The sequence below is a fragment of the Falco peregrinus genome, chromosome 2, assembly GCF_023634155.1.
Source record: "Falco peregrinus isolate bFalPer1 chromosome 2, bFalPer1.pri, whole genome shotgun sequence".
Taxonomy (NCBI): domain Eukaryota; kingdom Metazoa; phylum Chordata; class Aves; order Falconiformes; family Falconidae; genus Falco; species Falco peregrinus.
In genome coordinates, this window is record NC_073722.1 from 28,072,502 (window position 1) to 28,097,119 (window position 24,618).

The 24,618-nt window shown below is 37.0% G+C and overlaps 1 protein-coding gene across 4 annotated transcripts in view; it reads left to right on the forward strand.

Annotated features, from left to right (window-relative positions):
• The window catches only part of ARAP2 (ArfGAP with RhoGAP domain, ankyrin repeat and PH domain 2), a 130,034-nt gene that overhangs the window by 25,119 nt on the left and 80,297 nt on the right, over positions 1 to 24,618 (forward strand). For all 4 annotated transcript variants that reach the window (XR_008745820.1, XM_055796151.1, XM_055796150.1 and 1 more), the window contains exons 8-9: positions 5,062 to 5,182; positions 7,999 to 8,180. Coding sequence is in view for 3 of the 4 variants with exons in the window: in XM_055796151.1 (XP_055652126.1) it covers positions 5,062 to 5,182; positions 7,999 to 8,180 (303 nt within the window). In the remaining variant the exon portion in view is untranslated. The remainder of the gene's footprint in view (positions 1 to 5,061; positions 5,183 to 7,998; positions 8,181 to 24,618) is intronic.

Genomic DNA, 24,618 nt, shown 5'->3' on the forward strand with positions numbered 1-24,618 from the left:
TGCTCTTGCTTTCTAAAAGGGCTTATATTCCTGACCTTTTCAGATAAGATATCATTAGCTCTTCTTACTTTATGGAAAGTGATGCTGCTGCATTCTGCAAAACAGAACAGGATCATGCAAAACACATTTAAGAGATGCAGTGTTATTTTGGTGGTCACAAAGTGTCTTGTCATAGGAACCCAGCATGTTTGGTTCCTGAGAGACATTAAATGTGGTATGAAAGTCCTTTTAAAAATCAACCCCCCACACACTTGTTTACTCGTTAAAATGTCTCTTTCCTGTTTGTCTTCTAGGAATAATCATATATCATTGGACTAGGTTATGTTTGAATGGGTCTTTTTAAAATCAGCATAGTACTACCATGTCAGTGGCTGTTCTTTGTTTCTGTACCTAGGGATTAAATCTTACTGAAACATTTGTGGACTCATGAGTTGTTTTGATTAAAGTAGTTCCCTTCTGATGTGTGATACAAAAATGGATTTTTAAATTGTGTTTTTCAACAAAATATGTATTCCTTTAGTGAAATTGAGATCTTAAAAAGACTTATTTGGCCTTTTGATACTATTTTTTCACAATAGAAACTACATTGGTGGTTTGTGTGTTTTTGGGTTTTTTTTGAGACCTATCTTTAAACACGTTTGTTGGGGTTTTTTTACCTTTTTTTTTATTATTTAATGCTGCAAAGCATTTCCTGTTGAAGCTTAACATTACATTAGGAACAAAATACAGTGTTAGGTAAAAGCTCCTGAGCAGTATATGCTGGGTGGTAGTAATCAATAAGTGGCCTGTAGATGCTTTATGATAATATGCACACTCTTAGCTCTATTTCAGCAGAAGATGAGGAGGGTAGAATTGAAGTAGGAAAAGACTAACTATTTCCTGAGGGGCCAGAGAAATTAAGAAGAACCTCAAAAAATTATTTACGTTGATCTGTATGCCTACTGATTAAGAACATGAAACAATTTGTTTTTACTTTTGTACTTTGCTTCACTCACAGTAGAAGACATGATTTTGTAGATGAAGGGAACAATACACTAACGTTTGGATTGCACTGACAAAAAATGTTAGCCCTTTGTGGTATTCATCCCAGGGTTTCAGAGGAGCAGAAAAGCAGGGTTAGTCATTAAGAAATACTTGAAAAATACAGTGTTTGGGATTTGCTTAACACTGTCTGTAGCATAATTAGGGAAAGAAATGCTAATAGAGAATTTTAAATCTTTTATCTGCACTGGGTTTGTTTTTTTTTTTTCCTTGAAGGCCACTGAAAAAGTTACTTGGAGGTCAGTTACTCTAGAATAGTACTTGTTATACATTTGCTTGTCATTGGAGATTCCAGAGATCTTCCCCTCTGCTCAGGGGAATATTTAGTGTTAGCTGATGCATAGGAAGCTACCAACTCTGCATCATCTGTTTAAAAGGTCTTTGTAACAGGTTAGCCTATCAGGAGCTTGCAAATGTCTTGGTCTGAAGGGTTTTTGGCTCACTTTTCCTGGAATCTGAGTACAAAATCTCACTGCTGGGATTGAAAGGGATGTTGGTTGGTCTGTGTGTGTATACAGTTTGACCAAATCTGGGTGTTTGACTTATTCACTTGGTGAGCCATGTACGCTAAGAACTTTGTGTGTCTGAGAACTGTGAGGCCTGAAGAAAATTTTTGGAACTGAGGCTTTGGTGAAACTCAGGACTAACCTGTAGATAGGAGGAAAACATAGTTGACTACCAATAGCTGTCAGTGCACAGTGGGATTGTGTTGGGTGAGCAGTGGTGTTACTGGGGAACTGAGTTTTTAGTACAGTGGTGGCTGCTGGATCACTACTCCCACAACCAGAGTATTCATATTGCCTGCTGGATGGATACCAGCATGGTCCTGCTGTTGCTTGTGTGTTGTTACCTTGACGTTGTGAGCAACTATTTGCAGAACTATCAAGACCTGCATGCAGCTCAGGAGCTGGTTCTGATAAGACAAGGATAGTTACACAGTTCATTGCAAGGCAGCAGGTCCCTCCTAGTTACGTGGCTGGCTATATATATATATATTTAAATGGGGAAGTTGTTGTTTTAACTTTAGATCTTAATGGCAAGTTCCGTCTATTCTAGTGTGTTTATCCAAGGATGTTCTTACAAAGGCAAGCATGTTATAAAGAATTTGTTACACTTTTGGTTTCACATATCAGTTAAAAGTTCTCAAAAGGAAACCAATCCATACTTGGGTATTTTTATGATTATTACAAGCAGAGGAGGGTAGACTCTGTGAAATGAAACTGTTTATTTTACCCAGAAACAATAACAATATTAAATAGCTCTATTTGTCATTCAAATTAGGAACTTGAGAGAGGAGTGAGATTCTCAAGAAAGGGAAGTGTGTGCTACAAGGCTAATGAAGAGTGAAACAAGTGGAGGATGGGGTGGGAAGACACAGAGGGCCGTATTCCGGAAAATGTGTATCTTGCCCATTTAAACGCTCTCTAAATGATTTAAACCTTAATTTTCTAAATATTTCTGTAACCTTGATCTAGTTGCATGTCAGCTTCTAAGCAATAGGGATCTTTACTTTGTATCTGCGTGTATGACAAAAAGTTTTCTGCAAACAGCATCTGACGTAGGAATGGTTTTTGTTTTAATCTGTGATTCTGCTAATTTCTTCTATGTTCATGTCCTGAGTAAGTTGATGTGGTCAGAGCAATATCTCGTGTGGTTTTGTCTTAACAGAATGTGGTTAACTGAAGTGAAAGGAAACCAAAGAGGGGAAGGTAGAATTGGAGAATTATTTTCAGCTACCCTGTAGGCACAGTGTTTGTTTCAAATTTCTTTCTACTTTTGGCAGGAGCGCACTGGTGCTCTAACATGTGCTTTATAGTAAGGCAAAAACTGCTGGTTATGTTGAAAGTTTTTATTTAAAAACATCTTAGGGTCACTGACAAATATGTTAGTGATTTAGGAAAAAGTCTTCGCTTTTCCTGTGGAAAACTTTGATATTTTGCTGTGTGATGTTGTGTATGTGCATAACAGACAACAAAATTTACTGCCAAACAGGTGAATCATTGTCATTCTTGAAATAGGTAATATTTAATCTGTTGTGGAAGGAAAGCCAAAGCAGTGCGCTGGGAATGTTGGAAAACAAAACAGTGTTTTCCAGAATCTTTTAGTCCAATTCTAAAACACAACTATCAAGGAGGGATATTGGGCTGCATTTGAAAATAAAAGTTTTCATCAAAGCACTCAATATATATAAAAAATGTTTTTCTTTCCTCATGAGGAAGTTGTTCTGTCAGATTTTTTTGCAGCCCTAAAGCTAATGTACATATCTTAGTGACAGGAGTATCTGTAAGGTTCTTGGCTGTGTTTGTGTTTGTTTTCTGTATTATTCAATAATTCACCTAATTTCTAGTCTGGAGTGTTCCAAAGAGAGAAACTGTATCTTGATCAACAAGAGTTTTTTCACAGTAGGGATTATTTCTTGCATGCAAAAGGGAAGCTGCTGCAGAGGAAAGATTGAGAAATTGTTATGGTTTAAACTGTATTTGAAAATATGTATCCTTGAAGAACAAAGCTTTAAAAAGCATGATTGTTTAAATAGCAAAATCAAAATTATGCTGAGCTTAGAAGGAAACTAACTCTTATAGCAAATAAAATAGCTGTGACTTCCAGCAGTCTGAATTACTCTTACATTACCAAAAACAGCCAGTAGATGCCTGCAAACACCGTAATATAATTATATCTGAACACCTTTAGAAATACTATATGCAATATTTGCTTTGCCATTGTGAAGGATCAGTAGTCAACATAATATCCAACTTTATTAAAAAAATGTAAAATCTCTTCTAACAAATATAGCCACAAAGAAAATGGGTGTGCAATGCTAAGATATTTCTGAGTAACAGAGCAGTTCTTGGGTGTAATTGTAGTAATTTCATGTTTGCTTCAGCTGTATTTCAATATTTCTATTTGCTTAACTGCATTCACTGATGTATATTAGTCCCTAGAAGCGAAACAACATTGAGTGTGGATTTGGTGAAAATCAGTAGTATATTAACCTCAATAAACAGAAAAATGATCCTGTGTATCCTTCGTGCTTAGCATTCGCAGTGGTTCCTTAAATTATTGTATAAAGTCTGTTATAATAATTTGTAGTTTTGGAGGAAAGTTATTGCAGTACAAATTCTTTATGGGGAGCTCACCTTTGGACTATTACTGCATCTGGATCATAAATCTTAGCAGTATATCTGAATTGTCTTGGTCAGAAAACCAATTAATCAAAGCTTAGTGGGGACAGGAGCAGCAGCGTTAACTCTGGAATCCAGGAATTGTGCAGAAGTATTTCCAAGGTATTACATGTCTGCGGGAGCTTTCCTTTCCCTGTTCATCACTCCCCCACCCCCCAAATACTTATGTTAATTAGGTTAAAATACAAGAGACTTGGAAAAAGTACTTGCAGCAATTCCTTTTTCCTATTTTGCTTTAGTGTTCAGTTCAGTTGTCCTGATTCCTAGTTGCAAATCAGCAATTTTGGGGAAAATTTTGGATTACTGGTGATAAAATCAGTGAATTTACTTTTCTTATTGGCTAGCCACTGAAGGAGTGTGGGAGGAATGGAAAAATTCTTTGGAATTTTGTGCCAGGAGCAGGCACAATTTTTTTCCCTTGTCTGTTTCAATTCTACAAGTATAATAGTTACAGTTTTTTGAATTATGGTTCCGTGAAGATAGTCCATGTAATTTACTTTGGCATAAACTTGTAAATTTAGGAGAGTGTGATATTTTGCAATATTAGTGTCATGAGACAAATTATGAAGTGGTATCTCAAATATATGCATTCTATCTCACCATGGGACTTAACTCTATTTTAGAAGGATGCAGGTGTGCATAGACCCAGAACAGTGAATTTTGTGATGTGTAGGTCATGGTTTTCTAATTAATGCAGTTTTATTAATAGTGTGGTGAAATTTTAGGAGCACAGCCAGTGTATGTGAACTTCCTAAACATCATGGCAAGTAGTATTACCTCAGAGACATTTAACATTCCATGAGAGTTATTAACTATTTCTATGGCATTTTTATTATAGGAAGTGTTCTCAAAGGGAATAATACTGCTCTCTGCTATAGCAACAGTAAGAATTCACGGGGAGAATAAATTTGAAATTGTCACATCCCATAGGACTTTTGTCTTCCGTGTGGATAAAGAAGGTAAGTAGAACATGTGTAATTCTAATGATTGTCAAAAAGCCATGTAATCACTGCTGATAAATTATGTTTGTGAAATATAACTTGTTACATTACCTGAAATATTTCTGGAATCCAGCTGTTTTGGGCTGATAAAGTGAAATTGGAGATAACTGTAAGCTTTGTAAGAACAACTGAAATTGTTAAGGAATAGTTTTTAAAAATATCAAAATGAGAATACTGTTTTCCAACTCTTCTGCCTCCTCCCCCGTCCTTCCCAAAGATGAATTTTTCTGGATGTTCCTCAGGTCTCACTAGCAGCTCTTATAGCCTGTATGCTCTCAGCCGTCTGCTCCGAGTCACTATTTGATATAAAATTGACAAAGAGCAAAATGAAGTTGATAGCTTGAATGTAATGCTGTGATCAAAGGAAATCTAGGTTTTTCTGTCTGTCTTTGTTTGCTGCCTTATGTGATATTTTCAGCCATATATTGATAGAGAATACAAATGAAAATTGTAGTAGGGAAATTAGTATGCCTTCTAATCTAATGCTTTATCAACCTACAGCTGTAATATGTGGAACCAATCAATGTCAGTGCATGTGTATAACTTATTTATGGAAACAATCAAATAAATAGAATACCTAGGAAAAAAAGATAGGCAATATGTATTTACAGAGGTACATGCCAGACCCGTTATAGCTAAGGGTCTGTCAGCATTTCCATTATCAAATCCCATTTTTATGGGTTATAGCTTGGTTGTAAATGTTTGCTGCAGGCTGTAACAGTAGTGCAGCATCAGTGAACAAATCCTTCTTATCAGGTTTGGCTCAAATCATTTCAGGCACTTTTATGCTCTTAGCTGACTTAAAAAGTATGTCTATTTTTATTATTTTTGCCTTTCTTTTCCAATTTTTTTTTGGGGGGGAGGGGTACCAATTGGAACATAGCCATCTTAGTGCAATACATTTTGTAGGGCTGTAATTTGCTTTATGGACCATTGACTTTGAATACTATAAAAATGTTAACAGCTTATACTGACTTATGAAATATATTCAGAGCAACCACTTTTTATACCTAAAATTGAGTTTTTATTTAGTATGTAACTATCTTTGGACATAGTGGCCTGAGCTGGATGTTGTATTCATAGTAAATTATGTAAATAACCCTGCTTGCTTTCTGTTATGTGCACAAACTGTTACTTGATACTACTCCTTCTGTGGATTTGTGGTTGGGAACTGTTCTGGGACTATTTGAAGGGTACTTACTTCTTTTCAAAGACCTTGGAATCAAGACTTTTATAAATATTTCATCCTGTGGACCTTATTTATTAACTTTTCTTTCTGTCTGCTGGAGTATCAAAATAAAGAATGCTATCAGTCTTCATTGGCCTGTGTCCCTTGGTACCAAAGTTGGTGTATATATATATTATATATCTAATTATATATATAATATATAATCAGTGGATTGTAGTGCTTGTCTTGTTTACTTTCACTGCTCTGATTTATTGTTTTTTGGTATATCAAAATACACTATTTTTGGATTGATTTAAGTATCTGGAGGGAAAAACTATATAACGCTTTGGAAAGTTTGGGGGCATTTCAGGGCAAAAAATTGGTAGTTACGGGATAGCGATGAAATAGAGCATAATCTGCTCAGATGCAGTGAGATTTTGCTTAATTGAAGTGGAATACCATTAAAAAAAACCTTCTAGAGTAATTTGATGCCCTCAACTATACTAAAATATTCCAGTGGTCTTTTCACTTTTCAATGTACTTTCAAGGAGTGTGTTTTAAAAAAAAACTTCTAAGGGGAGCACTTGGATTGCCTTCCGTGTGCTAGTCTGTCAGGCTGCTATCTTCCTTTTCTTCAGACTATTTTCTGATGCTTAAATTTGTGTATTTGTTCTTTCTTGTTACACACATGACATTTATGAAGCAAGCACATTACTGATTTAGTGGTGCTCTTTGCAGTGTTTGGCACTGATTGTGTCAACTTTACGTACACTGTGGATAGACCTTTTCTCCCCCCACCCCCCCACCCCCCAGTATGTTTTACAGCCTGAACCTTCCAAATCAAAGAGTTGAAATATTCACGATGTTCCAATTGCGTGGGGCAAGTCTAATGCATTCAGAGTATTCAGCATTAAAATATATTGATCATAGTCTGGTGAAATATCTGAACAGTGAATGAGACAGTGGAAATTTATTACTTCACCTACCTGTGTTCGTGTATTTGTGAGATGTTAAATTAATAATGAATGCAATGATATTCAAACATGCATTTTCTTGATTATTCAGTACCCTTGACAATATCAAGCTTAACCACTACACCTTAATGGAATAGATTGTAAATTTCAAAATGTTGTTCCTTAAAAGCATGGCCAAACATAGAAAATAGCATTGGTGATGGCTTACTTCTTCAGTGACAGATGATATTTAGGCTCCCAGGTTTTTGCTTACATAACTTCTGTATTTCCCATTGATCTGGCTTCCAGAAGGTATAACATGCCACCTGTCTACCACCTCAGTCTTTAAGCTGTCTGGAATTAAGCATCTTAGAACTAGTAGTCACATTTTTAAGAATCTTGATAATCAGTTTGTCTAACTTCTGTTTGTTGATTGTTGGGAGTTAATTGAATGGCTGTCTTTGCTAACACATCCACTGACATGGTCTGTCATGTTATTTTTATGTACACCTCCTCTTCAAGGTGGATGTTCTCTCTGATAGCTATACCATCAACCAGCATAGCATAGTAGGAAGAACAGGAAAGCCAATGAGTGGAGAAGAATGAAGTTGCTGCTTAACCGTATGTCTTTGTCTCATTTTTTTCTTGTTTAGAAGAAAGGAATGCCTGGGTTAATACAATGCTCAATGCCTTGAAATCACAGTCTGATAATAACTCTCAGTCTCGAACTTCTGTCACCCCTGAGAAAAGTGGCTATCTTGAGCTGAAAGGATACAAAGCCAAAATTTTTATTCTACTTCAGGGGAATACTGTGTGGATCTGCAAAAATGAGCAGGTAAATTTTTCATATGCTTTTTGTGAATGAACGCTTATAAAGATGGTTTAACTAGTGAGTTGGAAATTGATGGCTCTGTGAATAGGTGAATTTCAATAGAAATGCATATCTCTTTTTATGTAGTACTTTATTGCTGCAATTCTCAAAGGCTTCAAAAAGCAGGTGAAGTATCATTATGTTGATTGTACAGTGGAAAAAATGAATATATAGTGAGGTGAAGTGAAAAGCCCTGAGTGTCACAACAGGTTAGTGGCAGGGCTGGGATTAATTCACTCTTAAAACATGTGCTATAAGCACTTTACTAAATCAGAAGGCTTATTTTGTGCATTGGTTTCACTGTCCTATAATACAGTCATCTGGAAAGTTTGCTATGCAGAAATAGATTGTGTTATTTAAGTGATATTTCAGCTAAATGCTCAAAACTGATGTTTTTTGTGTTTTGAAGAACCTAGATAGGGCTGTTTCTCTTGTGCACTGTAAAATTTTAAACAAATCCAGTAGTAAAAAACATGAAGTAGGGCTATCATTTCAGGTCCCAAAATCTGAGGCTTTTTGTTATGTTTTGGGCATGACTATAGTATGGTATAAAGTAGTTGGCTGTGTGTCGTGGTTTAACCCCAGCTGGCAACAAAGCACTTTTGTAATCAACTTTATTCTCACCCTAAATCCAAAACCACAGCACTGCACCAGCTACTAGGAAGGAAGTTAACTCTGTCACAGCTGAAACCAGGACACTGTGGAACTCTTTAGGATGCTGTAGATGGGGGTAAATGGGGATAATGGGGTTCAGTGAATGAGTGAATGACTCTGTGAGCTAGTGGAAGAAAATATCTATTGCAGGACATTAAATGGAAGGTGTTGTTTCTGCCTGAGGAAACTGAGGAGCCATGATTAGCTGGAACCTGGGAGGGCATTTGGGGGAGGTGGTGTTATGTGCTTGCCTTGTTCTCATTTTCCCTCAGATCTGCATACAGACAAACTCCTCTTTCAAATGTGAATGGTGTCTCAGTAAGACTTGTCATTTTGGAGTTGTTCTCACTTCCTCTCCTGTTATCCTCTTTAAGTGTGAAATTATTTAGATGGGCTTGAGGGACCACATAATGTTCAATAGTAGATGTTACTATTCTTTCCCAGAGTATGTCAGGAAATTTGAGACTCAGAAAGACCTTTGTTTTTTCTTTTCACTTACTGTATTCCAAGGAAGTTTTACTTGTCAGGCACATTCTTTGAGGTCACTCAACAACCAACTAACCAAAAACATTGTATTGAGTTTGAATGGCAAGGTTTTGAGGGGTGGGAGGGAGGAGGGCTACAAGGGTGGCTTCTATGAGAAGCTGCCAGAAGCTTCACGTATGTCTGATGGAGCCAATGCCAGCCAGCTTTAAGACGGATCTGCCACTGACCAGGGCAGAGTCGCTCAGCAACGGTGGTAGCACCTCTGGAATAGCATATTTAAGAAGGGGGTGGGGGGTGGAGGTGGGGTGGTGGGTGGGGGTGGTGGGTGGTGGAAATCCTGTACAACAGCAACTGCAGCTGGAGAGAGGAGTGAGCATATGTGAGAGAAACAACTCAGCAGACAGCAAAAGTCAGTGAAGAAACAGGGGGAGGAGGTGCTCCAGGTGCCAGTGCTCTGTAGGGTTCCCCGGCAGCCCATGCTGAAGCCCATGGTGAGGCAGGCTGTACCCCTGCAGCCCATGGAGGTTAACAATGGAGCAGATATCCACCTGCAGGCCGGGGAGGACCCCATGCCAGAGCAGGTGGATGCCTGAAGGAGGCTGTAATCCCACAGGAAGCCCATGCTGGAGTAGACTGCTGGCAGGGCCTGTGGATCTGTGGAGAGAGGAGCCCAGGCTTGAGCACGTTTGCTGGTAGGACTTGTGACCCCATGTGGGACCCACACCAGAGCAGTTCAAGAACAACTGTAGCCTGTGGGAAGGACTCACATTAGAGAAGTTCGTGAAGGACTGTCTCCTGTGGAAGGGACCCCACACTGGAGCAAGGGAAGAGTTTGAGGAGTCCTCCCACTGAGCAGGAAGGATTGACAGAAAACTTGTAATGAACTGACTGCAGCCTCCATTCCCCAGTACTGCTGTGGGGGGAGAAGGTAGAGAAAACTGGAAGTGAAGTTAAGCCTGGGAAGAAGGGAGGGGTGGTGTGAAGATGTTTTTAAGATTTGGTTTTATTTTCATTACCTTACTTTGACTTGATTGGTAATAAATTAATTTCCTAAGGTCAAGTCTGTTTTGCCCATGATGGTAATTGGTGAGTGATCTCTGCCTGCCCTTATCTCGACCTATGAGCCTTTCATTATATTTGGTCTCTCCTGTCCAGCTGAGGAGGGGAGTGACAGAGCAGCTTTGGTGGGCACCTGGTGTTTAGCCAGGGTCAAATGTGACGCAGTTTGTGGATTTATGCTGATTTGTAGCTATAACAAAACTCCACAAATGATTTTGACATGTAGTATTTTACCAGAAGTGTATTGGCTACATGTATTTCAATTTAAGCCTGCAGCATGTGTTTTGCTGAATGAGCACCATGGAGAGAAGCTGGTTTTCATAGTTGAGCGTAGTACTCTTCAGCTATACTGAAATTCTCAGTCTTGATTACTGTAACAAATAGGTGACCTGCCAATTTGTTTATTTAAGTAAAGATTAGAGCTAGAGGTCTTTAAGGAGGAACAAACCCAAAAGACAAATGCCATCCCCCCACCCTGAGACCCTGTACTTCACTGAGATTCTTTCATGTCATTCCAGTAGAAAGAATGAAGTCAACCAACTTAGTTTACAGTCTCTGCCTGTGGGATCACCCACACTGTGTTGCAGTGCTCAATGTTACTGTTCTGTTATGGGGTTTCTAGGTATTTCATCAGTGGGAATCCCTGGAATGGGTTTTCATCAATGAGAGTCCTGTCTTTGTGGAAGCAGTTTGTAATGAGCTGCTTTTACCTTCAGAATCAATACTGTATTCATCTTACGCCCCTGAATACATTTTAATGCTCCCTTATGGCTTTTCTGAGCTTCTTGATTAAGGGACAAATGTGGTACTTCAATGAGATATACACACTTGTGGAGGAATTTCTCTTCCAGTGATAGGTCATCTGAAACTAGCTAAGTCCCTCTTGAGTGTCTTTGTACCAGGCATCCATTTCTTGCTTTCTTTCTTACTCTACCTGCATGTAACTATTGGGAGCATTTCTCTTGCTTCAAGTACTCCTTTGATCTTTCTCTGTTGATGTGGGACACCCCCAGCTATGCCCACTGTGCTGAGTCAGTTTTCCTGACTGTGTATGTTGATACAAAACTGTTCCAGAGCCCTTCACTTTTCAATTATGAATATCTAAGATAATCAACTGCTCTCCCCCCTCCCCCCCCCCCCAAGTAAATTTCCTTTCTTACAGTTTTTTTTAGATTATTATTTTGTGTGTGCACGGGTGTGTTGGTTCTATTGCTTGTGCAGCTGTATGGCAAGTTGCATCTGCTCTGCCCTTTCAACATCATTGATTTCAGATTTGCTTTAGCTGATCACGAAAGCACACCCTTACATAGCCTTTCGAAAAGATATTTATTCCCTTCTGCTACATGGATGCTCTGCAGAGATCACGGACTGCTGTGCAGCAGAAGGCAAACCAGAATCAAGCCCTGAAACAGAATGAAGGTTAGATATGCTGCAGCCTGTCAGCTCCTTCTGTGTGTATGAATATTACAAACAATGGTGCAAACCCAGCTTCTTCCCAAAGCTTATTTACTTAAAACCAAAAATATCAAATGGTCCTAAGAGGTTTCATTTTAGATCTTCCATTTGAACGATGTCTCTTTATGTGATTTCTGGCTATTTGGGATTTGGAAGAAATAGCTTCTGTCATTAAGCTTTCATAGTCTGTAATTCTTCTCTTGGTACCTCTTGTGTTTTATTTTCAAGCTGAAAACCGAATTATTTTTACCGCAGCACTGAAGAAAACCCCAGTAATACAGGGTTAATCCATTAGAGGGCTCTATTGCTCTAAAAATCTTTCCCATCGTAAGTTTGCACTTTAGCCAGTAATTACCAGGCAAATATGTCTAGGGCTGTCCTCAAATCCTGTTCATATTTGAATTCACATCCATACTAGAACGACTCCCAGAGAGACTTAGAGGGTTTAGTATAATTGCAGTGCTAAAAGACACCTATTTAGACTTCTTATAACGTCAAAATGAGATCAGATCAAGCTGATTCATTGATTTCTCTTAAACTTGATAAAGGAGAGTCCACTGTTACTTTAAAAGATTTTTCTTCATTCTCAAAAATGGAGAGGATCCTAAGCCAAATGCCAAATCCTAACATAACCACCATGAACTTCTTGAAGTTTAGATTGAGATCAGAACATCATGTCTCCGGCCCATTTCTAGTTAAAAAGTGATTGGTTTAGCTTGAGCTTCTGGCAGTGATATAGTGCTATTATGAAACCATCAATTTCTTTGACTCTCCATGTAGTGTGAATTTCTTAAACTTCCTCTCTGGAGCAAAAGTGAAAAATAGATCGTACAGAATCAATTTGTTCAACCTGCAACTTGCTGAAATTCCCATTTCTATTTCAAAATCATTCGTGCTCAAATAAAAACATGTCATCTGATCCTTCCTGACAGCTTAAATGTTGGCTTGAAATGTCAGTCTGCTGTGATGGTGTCAGTGATAACCTCCCCTCTGTGGCCATCACAAGGGCTCTGACAGATGCTTGCCTGGTCTGCTAGAATATACCCTCTTCGTTAGGGTATATTTAAGATTCACTGGCATCTAATGTCAGGGAGGGCCTAGTTGTCACAGTGTTTGCACTAGAATTTGGCTTTGGTAGAGAGAATTCAGGATCCTCTTTGTTACTGCTTTGGGTGGTTTTGAGATAGATGCATCTAACTGGGATATTTGAGGAAACTTTGCCAAATATAAAGACTGGGAAATGGTATGTATGGCTGTGCACCATAATTATTTCTGACTTTTGTTCTCCATGCGTGACTCCAAGTTAAATCTTGAATAGTGACGAGTATTGTCTCTGTTATGTACAAGCAGTAGTATCCATTTCTTATTGAAAATCTCGTTTCATGTTGGCTCAATGCTCTTACTTATTTCAAAGGGGGTTTTGTTTTTTCAAAGACTGAAATGATTTGCTCTGTGGCAGATGGAAATGTTTATTCATGTTGAGTGAACTGGTAAGAGAGTGCCTAGTAATTTTCATTTCCTCTCTAATGCTAATGGTGCATTTAAAGCAGAACTGGACAACATGAAAAGATGTATTACAGGAAATTATATTAAAGACTTAGAAGATGGCAAAGGGTATGATAATGTAGAGAACCGATAAGAGGATAGATGGAAGGACAAGTCAAAGATGATGCTTGAGCTTGATGTTCTGAAGGAGAAGTGATGCGAATGTCAGTGGAGGGAAGTGGAAGGGATGTGTGCATTTATCTCTGTGTGCGTAAGAACAGAGATGTGTTCTTGTCTCTTAAGAAACACAGGCTCAAAGGGGAGTGAGTGCTTTGAGCAACATGATCTAGTAAAACATGTCCCTGTCCATGGAGGGGAATTGGACTAGATGATCTTTAAAAGTCCCTTCCAACCCAAACTGTTCTATGATTGTGTGAAATACAGTGCCAGAGATGATGTGGTTGGGATTCAGGGGCAGACTTAGAAGTCTGTGACTTTTTTGGTATGTAGAAATGGGAATTTATAATGAACCTTTGCAAGGGGATTGTTCATTAGGAACCGTTCAGTTTTTCCCTGGAGAAAATGTAATCCTGATTAATAATCGTGATCATGATGGAAGAGATAGAGAAACCCTTAAAAAAATTAAGTAAAGAATCTATTAAGTACAGTAGAAAGTGTCTAACAATGGAAGGTGGACAGAGAAGAATACTTAAATGAAGGTCTGAAGATGAGTAGTAATTGTCATGCTAAGGCAGCATGAGAAAGCCTTTTTAATGTATTTAGACTCTGTTGTATCATTGTGATAATATCTGTGAATAGGAAATGAGTCCAAGGTGATGGCAACAGCAATATGACAGAGGGGTTGAAGTGTTTGGGAGGGGAATTGAATGTAGGTTGAGTAGAAAGCAAATTAGCTGCTTAAAGATTTTGAGATCTAATGAGGAACCCTGAGCAAAACAACTGACTGTTTTGGAAAGGAAGACAGATGGAAAAAAGAGGCAGGGAATCAAAGGCAACAAAAGACAGTGGGAGGTGGAATGGGAAGACTTTTTGAGATAGTTGATAGGTGGTAAGTGAGAGGAGAGAGAAGTGCCTGATAAGCACTCGGGTGGGGTAGTGGAAGGTGGAATTCCTGAGTATAAGAGAACAAGAAACTTTATCATCAGTGTCCTGTTCCCCATCTCCCATCCTTGCCCCACCCCACCACTCCGAGAACACTTGTCCTTTTGGAGATTTTATGGTGATAAGCTGTTTGTAATTATAACTGGGAAGCTCTCTAAAGAAAGAGTTCTCTACTCGATTGCTGGTGCAGACTAAGATCAAACACATTTACATGAATGAGCCTGGCCTGGAACACCTTAAATAGGTGGATGTGATACAAAAAGAAATGAATGTTTGTCCTCCTTTGTCCTTGTTTGGTTCATTTGGTATTTACTTCAGAATGATACAATTCTGTAGCAAGATGTTAAAAAACTAAAACAAAAGAACCCCAAAATATATTGGAGAAGGAAAGATTAATATGAGTAAGTGTTTTAAGATCAAATATACTGGTACACTGGTGGAAGCAAATGATCTAGTCTCTTTTAAGTACAGTAGATTAAGGTCATATTCCTAATTTTGCAGCACTCCTTGGCAAGAAATTAATTCCAATCTTCCACACTAAAAATCATGGCAAAGATCAATTGCTGTGCATGACATCAGAAACAATTAAACAGGAAATAACTCAAATTCTGTAAGAAAGCTTGAAAACTTGTTTTTTGCTTGCTGTTCAATACAAAATCAGCGATTGCAGGTACTTATGTTGAGTGGAGAAAAGGTTTGTTGTTGTTCTGTTTCCTCAGTTTTAAACGAATTGCACATCTACTCCGAAAAAGATTAAAAAATGGATTTTAAAAAAGTAAGGTAGTTGAATCAGACAAGAAAAGTGTCAGTGACCACCTTTACAGGGAAGATCTACATTTTACATTCAAAAATAATGTTGTGGCACGTTGTTCTAGATTGTTGAAGATATTATTAAAAAGCATGGAAAAAAGCATTAACAGGAATTTTATCAAGTAAAAATTAAAAACGTAGGTTAAGCTCTTCTATGAGCAGTTAAACTTTGGCTCTATGAGGATTTTATATTTCTTGTTCATTTTTTTTAATGCTATTAAGATCTCATTGAGATGTAAGTACAGCTAAAGCAATCATGAAACATGGCAGAAAGCCTAATGCTTCCACAATGATCTAAAGCTTCATGATTAATTTGATTTGGGGTGGAGGGTAGGGAAGGAGGAAGGGAAATGACAAGGTTACCAGCTTCTCAGTAATGCTCAGCCAAGCTTTCTGGATGAGTAATACGTATACAGCCAGTGACCTTGATTATGTAAAAATTAACAGTGAAGACAAGTAGTTTGAATATTATGAAGAAAAAAGATTTTCCAGAGTTTCACAGCATATGTGTAAGCAATTGAAGAAGGTTTTAATCTACTTGTCATACGGTTATAACACTGTTAATGCAGTATTGGGGAAATCCATTTTTCTCTATCGCTACTGGAATTACCTGAGAGCATTATCCTTCACTATGCATGTTACTGCATTTAAGAACTACTATCTTGGCCTCAGTCCCATGGTAAAATAATCTATTGGATGAAAAGCCCTATATATAGGAAGCAGAGCATCATTATGTGTACTTTACTTTATAATAGTAGACCAGGTCTGCATTTTTACTTTATAATAGTAGACCAGGTCTGCATTTTTTTTTTTTTAGTTTAAATCACATGAACAAGTTATTTCTGCATTCAGTGAGCCTGAAAGATTGTATAATCAGCATGTGTGCGTATATCTGTATGCATACACTTAAGTAAAGTTTTCTTTTTTCTGAGTGCAACAAGGTTTGAGATGACAAACTGAAAAAAAAAAGTGGTGGGTTTTTTTGTTTTTTTTTTCAAGAATACTTAGATCTTTCTACTTTCAATAGCTCAATATACTATGGAATTAAATGCAGCTAGAATGCTATTTTGGACCTAGTTGATTCCTGATTAATTGTAGACATATTGGTTGGTTCTCATACATGCTGAAAAACTACTCAGTAGCTCTGGTTTGTTTTTTCTCCTATAAATTGAGGGCAATGTAAAACATGTTTTTCCTGTTACTTCTATTCATTTGCTGCGTTTGGCTCAAAAGTAATTTTAAACATACCAGTGGCAACACTGATTACATTTTTTGCCTCAGCCTGTGTCCTTTACTTCAGGTATTAGACTAATTAGCACAGCTGAAATACTAATATTTTTGTAAAATTATAAAGCTGTTACAACAGTGAAGAGCAGAGCATTTTTGAGACAGTGTGGACAACATATCCTTGCTGAAGTGTTCATTCCACAGAGTTAAAGATAGGTACAAACATATGTTATGATAGTGTATGTGAATTCAATTTCTTAATTAATTACAAATACCATGATATGCCATTGCAAATTTTTAATTATTTAGCATATATCTTCTGCTATTGACTTGCCATTTTCTAAATCTGTTATAACTCAATTAACTAAATGCATTTTATTAATTTAATCTTTAATTGGTGTGACAGAGCTCAGACAAGCAATGTCACAAAAGGATATATTATTTTTTTTGGTACATTGTCTATATGATAAAGAGTTAAGTTGTATGGATATCCTTTTCTGAAAGCTAAACTTTAACAGAGAGGTGGGGCTATTCTTTTGTCCAGTTGGAAGTTGAAAAGCTAATCTATGACAATGATGATTAGATGGACACTGGCAGTTATATTATGATGATCAAAATGTTCTCCTTGGTTGCAATACTAAATGAAATCCTGCATGCACCAGCAGGAGACCAAAGAGTATTTGTGTCATCATTAATGTGCTTTATATCTAACACTGTAATGTCTAGACACCCAAGCACTTAAAAGCAGGTGATTGATCATAATGTATTAAGTTTTACAGTAGCTGAACAAGCTGGAAAAGCACAGTGTTCATAAAGAAAACCTGTTTTGGCATTCATGATCTCCAATGTTACTTTGTGGTGATTTTCAAGATTGGGTAGTCTTGTTACCGAAATCTCGGAATGAAGAACTTATCGACACCAATGTGATGTAGATAAGCAGACACTTCTTTATTGACAGCTGGGTGCGTGAGCGAGTCCTCTCGCTATCAACGCGTACCAAGTCGCAAAATTAAGACACCATATATAGAACTTATTCATACATATTCATTAAGTATTCATGCATAACCATGATGTTTCCCGTAGATCATTAACATATTCTCCTCCTATATCCAATTCTGCGCAGTAGAGCTTAGAAAGGTCTAGAAATGGGTCTGGGGTACGATTTGGGTTAGTGGTATATGAGTCGGTGGTCGCGATCTCCCCCTGCCGGAATTACCTTTTACTAAAGTTCACGGTTTCTTGGCAGGCAACCACAAGCTGTTCCAGTCGACTCTCCCCAGTTTCCATTCATCTCATATTCTGACATTTCAATACACCTTCTACATACAGAAGACTGGTCAAATACAAAGAAACCTTTCAAACCCTAAAGTTATTACCTAAGTTTTAACAATGGTTCTAGCCCATTCTTCTAGCTGTGGTACAGGATGTACAGAGGATCTCATAGCAGCTTTTACTGTGCAACGATAAGTTTCATTAAAATATATTTCTTAACCTTCTATATTTCTATTCTATAAAATAATTTTATAAAATCAAATAATCAAATAAAGTCAATCAATCTTAACTTATTAGCAAATCTATAACAGTCTCATTTCAGTCTCTGTTGGAGTTCATCAGGGTAAGGACCACTGGAATGTAAGATGCCCAGAATTTGTAGTTAATTCTCCCTTTTATTTTTTCACTTTATAGTCTTTCACCCCCCCATTTTTTTTGTTACAAGCAACTGATTGAACAGTGGACCCGTGCTCCAGAACTGTTGTCTTCTGCCCAGCATGCACTAGAGTTGTGAACAGTGTTGTTGCTGGCAGTGGAGAGAACAGATTGGAATTACTAATGGACCACTAAAATAATTAGGCCATTTGAGTTTTTATCAGTTATGCAAAGTGGGTGCTTTAAAATAAGCATTGTAAAGATGCTCCTTATAATACTGAGAACTTCAATATCATTGTAGCTTAAGTGACATTTTAATTTTTTGGACCTCAAATTGTTTTTTTGTTTTTTTCTGGTTTCTTTACGTTGTTTGGCACAGTATGACATTGTTCAGGTAATAAGAAGACATTATTTTCCTTACTCCACTGTTTTATATCTACAAATTTTATTCTAGACAAATGCACTATCCTTAAAGCAAACGGAAGGGACTTCATCTTTTACAACATAATAAGAATGTGGGGAGTACCCCAGTGTGCGGTCTTGGCAATAATTTCTGTCCCTGATAAATAAATTGCTAAGCCAACAAATTTGTACTTAATCAGCTCAAGCTGAATTATTGCCTCATGAAATACTGCAATGTCATTGTTATTAAATGAGATTATCCCTTTTAAATATTTTGCATGCAAAATACTACCTTGTAAGAGATGACGTTTTAAAACTCATTCATTAAAAATCAATATCTTACAGATATTTCAAGAAAACTTCACTCAAAAGTTATTTCCATCTCAGCATGTAGGTCAGACCCGGGCTAGAGATCCACCAGAGTGATTAATGTCTAACACTTTTAAAGAAACGCTTGAACTATATGACTGAATTGTAGCATTACCTTCACTTAGTTGCCAAAACAATTGGCAATGGTGGAGGACCATGTAAACAGGGCTGGGCAGTGGTTGAAAAGGAAAATATATTCAATTCATAACAGAGGAGATGGAAAGGAATGATTCAGGAAATAAAAGATGAAAGTAATCTTGCTAGGTTTTTTTCAAGTGACACCTGGTGACATTAGTATGTTTTGAGCATTTCAAACAACTTGTAGTTGGTTGGGCTGGGTGTTTTTTTTTTTTTTTTCATCTTTTGTGGGGCCTTTATGTTGTACTTTTGCAATATTTCCAATAAAATTAGCTTTGAAAGAAAAAAAGCCCACAAGTTGAGCCAAAGAATGCAACGGCCAAGGAGTGTGTTTTACTCATGGAGATAAAACACTTTAATTATTGACTTTGACAATCCTTTTGGGGATTGTGATATCTAATATTTAATTGAGTATTACAGCTTTTGTCAATTTATTTGTTTAAGGTGAGTTAAGATACTAAAAAAAAAAAAAAAAAGGTAGGTAATGCTGGCCATTGGATATGACTCCCCTTTGATTATAGCACAATTATTGTCTCTTTCTCGTACCGTCCAATGTTTTCAAATTGTACAGGTTTCTATACTCCAAATCTAAGCGAAGAGGAGTCTATGTCCACTGTATTGCATTTGTCCACGTTTATACATGTCTACAGTCTTAAGTCCCGTATGCAGAGCTGTGTTAGAGATACATGAGTGTGGTTTGGAAAAGGTCTTGGAGCAGAGTGGCTTCATTGGTATAATTAATGTGGCTTTGTATACTGCTTCCTGTTCCACAATCAGCCCATCTGGCACTTGTTTGAGAGGCTCCGCAGGACATTGTGTGCTGATGAGAGGTGTGATGTTTTTTCCAGCCAAGGGCTGTAATTCCTTGCCATGGGGTCATAAAGAAGTTCAAAGGCAGATAAAATGACAGCAGTCAGCAACAGCAGCTCGGTTCCTGCAACACAGGAGTAATTGCAGCCCATTATTACAATTGACTGTCGTTTCTCTCCCCTGAAGGAACTGAGCAGCTGCCAATTTACTGGGCTGCAAGGAAACTGATGAGGCAGGAGATGGGGGTCATAACAAAAGTTGAAGAACTGATCAAGGCAAAATTCATTAGTTCTGAGTAGCCATAAGAGGAGACAGTGCTGACTGGTCATTACTGTTACACAGGTGGGAGATGGATTCTGACTTCCAGGTTGGTTTGTTTCACCTTGCAGTTCTTTTTTTCACAAAGAAGTGAGGGCGGTTCTAGCATCTATTGTTTTAATTCCTTTAAAACAAACCACCCAGAAGAGGTGCCTTCTGGTTTTGTGTGATTTATCAAGAAAGAAATAATTTGCATAAAATATGCATAGACCCATAAGCTGTTTGTGTGTTTTCTGTGTGCTCTGTAATGTTCCTGTGGGTTAGGTATTTACAGGTTTCTCACTTTCTTTCTACAGCTAAAAAAGGATGATATATAATTAGGTTTGTCTTTTCCATTTTATTTAATGGCAATGTGCAGTTGGTAAAACTTAGAAGCCTGATTTGAGGATGATCTTGGGTACTTGGACTTGCTTATGGTAAATCTGTACAATTTTAGATGTGAAAGTTGTATGTCTTAATTAGTTTTCTCAGCAATATATGTTAATGCAGAAATAAAAGGGTTGCATCTACATAAAGCTCTGTTTTGAAGGCTCTATCTTTTTCTTACTTCTGTCACTGATGAGCTATGGAATATCAGAAACATATCTCTTAATATATGCAGGTGAAGTTGTACTGGAATTTTACAGGGAGAAATAAAAATAAAGGTTAATAGAGTGCACTGTAGGTACAAAAGTAGAGGATGTTATCTCATCACAGTTCTGCATGATTCTGTGGTGCTGACTGTTCAGGTCTTCTAATTGTGTGGCTCTTTCATCTGCAGAGCTATATTTCATTCTCCTATGCTACTTACAGATGTATTTTAAAATTAACCTTAAGAGGCATGTGCAGATTTTGTTCTAGCTGTTTGTCCTTCTAAATGGAAAAGTTAAAGATGCATTTGCAGTATATACAGGACAGTTTAGGAAAGCTGTTGCTTGTAGGGTCTAAACATAAATACCTGGGGTTAATCTCCAGCTCTGTGAATGTCAGTTGGAGCTTTGCCATTAATATGAGAGTTGCCTGTTTTTCATTTTAGTCCAGTATTTTGTTTCATTCCCGAATTCTTGTTCATCCTAGTTGCTTAAATGGCATGGCCGTGGTGGGTTAATATACCTTCTTCTAACTTCCATGTGTTTGCAGATTGCAGCTGCCCATTCTTGCAAATATAGGATTTTTTTGAGGATTTTCAATTCTCAAAAATCATTGTAGCATGTTACAAGCCTTCCCACCCACAATTGGTACAAAATGCTGCTGCTGGGTTTCTGAATATCCTGAAATTGAGCAATTTTATAATTCTAGTTCTAATTTACTGTTTGTAAGATTCTCTTTTACAGTGTTACCTTGATTAAGCCTTTGCAGTTTTGATGCAATTTCTCTGTAGTGAGATGCACCTGCATACCTTCAGTTATGAGCCAGAACAGGTTTTTCATAGCTGTGCTTTACCGTGACATGAAGCAGGTTCAGTTTGCTGGTGTCTAGGTCAGGATGTTGCTGTTAAATGAGCATGTGAGTCAGTGCTTCATATATATATATATATATATATATATATATATTCATCACTTTCCATGTACACATTGCCACTGTAGGTGCTGTTCTTTACTAACCTCTGATCTGAATGTAGTAGTATGTATATGTTTCAAAATAATTTTTATTTTTTATTGTTGTGTGATTTTTGAAGGCTGTTCTAACAGAACATTGAGGAAACAAATTTGTAAACTTGCAAAATGTCAGTGAAGCCTCTATTTGCTACATTAGAGTTTATTAATGGTTTTAGAATAACAGTTTCAGTAGCGATCAAAGCCTGTTGCTCACTCCAAGAATGTGCTGTGAAACAGTTAATATTGCTGTTGGCAAGTTTTGCTTTTTTAGTCTTTTGTTAAATTCAGATGGGAAAGATTTATTTCTTCCTTGTATAAGGAGATAGATAGGAGTGAAACCTGAGAAGTGAAAAGAATACAGCAGACAGGTGGAATCATTACTTTTACAAGGGAGCCACGTTTCTGTAGCTTATTCTGGGTCCTACCAGACCTTCCTGTATTGTTTGTTTTGTGACAATGGGTAGCTCAGTCAAACAAACAAAAGATAAATGTAGAAACGTAAGCGGAGATAATTTGTTAATGATCATGTAAATTTGAGTGTTCTTTCTACCAACTAGTTCTTTAGTTAGTAACAGAGTATTAAGGTTATTTGAAAGTATGTTGTGGGGTTTTTTTGTTGTTCTTTTTAGGATTGGGGATTTTTTATTTTTTTTTTTACTTTCAATTTGTCATAGTATTTTCTTTAGAGTATTGTTGCTCTGTATTTATGCAAACAGTTCATAGTTTTCTGTTGGATGTTAGCCTTTGCTTCTCATTAGCAGAAAATAATTTCATTGTAAGCTTGAATTTACTTGATTGTTGTATAAGGTGTTTCTAGCTCATAATTTTGAGTTTTGGCAGACTGATATTAATAAAAAATTATAAAGACTGTTGTGTTAATTAAGACAAAGGTATTTAGATTCAGTAAGGCTATACTAATTCTAGACCCAATGCTGAAACATGAGCATAGTGTAGATGTTTTAGAGCTGGATTACCTTGTTTTATTTTTGACTATCACAAAAATACTTGAATAGCTTCTCTGTAATTGTATGGGGTCATTCTTTGAGTTGTGAATGCCTTTGGTTAAATTGTGTAGCTGTGATGGTTGCCCTTCTTAGCTTTAACTGTTAAATCAAAGCTAAAAAACCCACAACCCACTAAAAACTAATAGCAATGGCCTTTATATGAACTCATAATAAAATGTATTTATGATGGATTTACTAGTTCAGTAAACTAAGCATTTAATATTCTAACCATTTCATTATTTAAGTAGTGAAAAATAGATTGGTTATTTGTGAAGGGCATTGATTTGTGAAACTTTCTTTTACATATTTACTTTACTTTAATACTAACAATGTTTTCTTTATGTGGAATCACTACCTTCATGACATAAAGCCTATAGGCAAATATGAAAATGAATAGCTGCTAAGCAGTAGCTCTGTGTATGTCCATTAGTCTTTTTGCTGTATAAAAAATCAAAATACTTTCTGTGCATTCATCAGCTATTTTCATCTTTTTTTGTCTCATAAAGACACATTATTATGTGTGAATCTGAAGCCAGCGGAAGAAAATATTTTTCTTTAAAAACAAAAACACTGCCCCTCCAAAAAAACCCACCACCACCAAAAAAAAAACCCAAACCAACCCAAACCAAAAACCCCACTCCACTCTATTTTTGGTTGATCTGAATGTAAGGAGGATGTCTTCCCGGGAGAGAAAATACTGAAATGACTGACTGGGTTAAGAAATATTCCTGCTTATCAAAAGCAACTGTGCAGCATTGCTGTTGTTGTGATATCAGCCCTCTCTTGCTCCAGGTGCAGAAGAATGTACGGCAAAACTGTTTGTGCTGCTGTCCCTTCACTGTTTTAGAATAAATATGACAGAAGCGGGAAGAATTCACAAATCATACTTCAGTCTCTTTTAGGTTTCTGATTCTATGCGTTGGTGGGAAGTTGCTGCTTTACACTGGTTTCTAGAAAATGCCTGTACTTCCATGGAGTCTAAGGCATGTTCTTCAAAGTTATTGGGCATGCATGTACACACTCAAAATATAGTTCTTCTACTAAATATGTATTTGTGTCTTTCACAAGAAGAAAATTTATTTTGCTATTTTGGTTTAGATGTTAAAAAGTTTCTGAATTTCAAATTTTAAACAAGTCTGAAATTTGATGGGGTTTAATGCCTCCTTTCTGCGAGGGTGTTTCGTAAATGCAAGAAAATTTATACCATCTGGCCAAAAGCTTTTGTGTGGGTCTGTACTTTGCTTAACTTAAATATTCCTCTGAAAATTGAAGATCATAATGTCACTTGTTAAAGTGAAACTTTTCATGTTTTTGTGAGCAGCAGGTGTCTAAACCCTAGCTGGAAAAAAGTACTGTTAGCACAATGCACAGCTTTTGATAATTAATTAAAACACTCCTAATAAGGTTTTATGTGTGTGTGTATTTTGCTGCAATCTGCATCATCTCAGAAGGGCCATTCAGTTTGGTAGCATCAAATCAAAACTGTTAGTTTTATTGACATCAACAGGGAAATCCTGTAGTGACCCAGTTATGATAAAATGGGGTATGTTTGGAATATAGGGTATTTGGAAAGCCATAGATGCGCCCCCCCCCCCTTTTTTTTTTAAGATGTGAAAATGTCCATCATAGTTAATTCTATTTGGATGGCACTTTAAAAAGTGTTGAAACAGTATTTTTTCCTGTTTATTCCACTTTTTTCTTTCTTCTTTTGTTCCTGGGTTTTGGGTTTTTTTGGTAATTAATTGTCCCTTGTAAATATTTTGAATTTTGCAGATGACTTGGAGGTTAGTTTCATGAGTTTAAACAAAAAAAAAAAGCTTTGGAAAACTTTCTCCATCA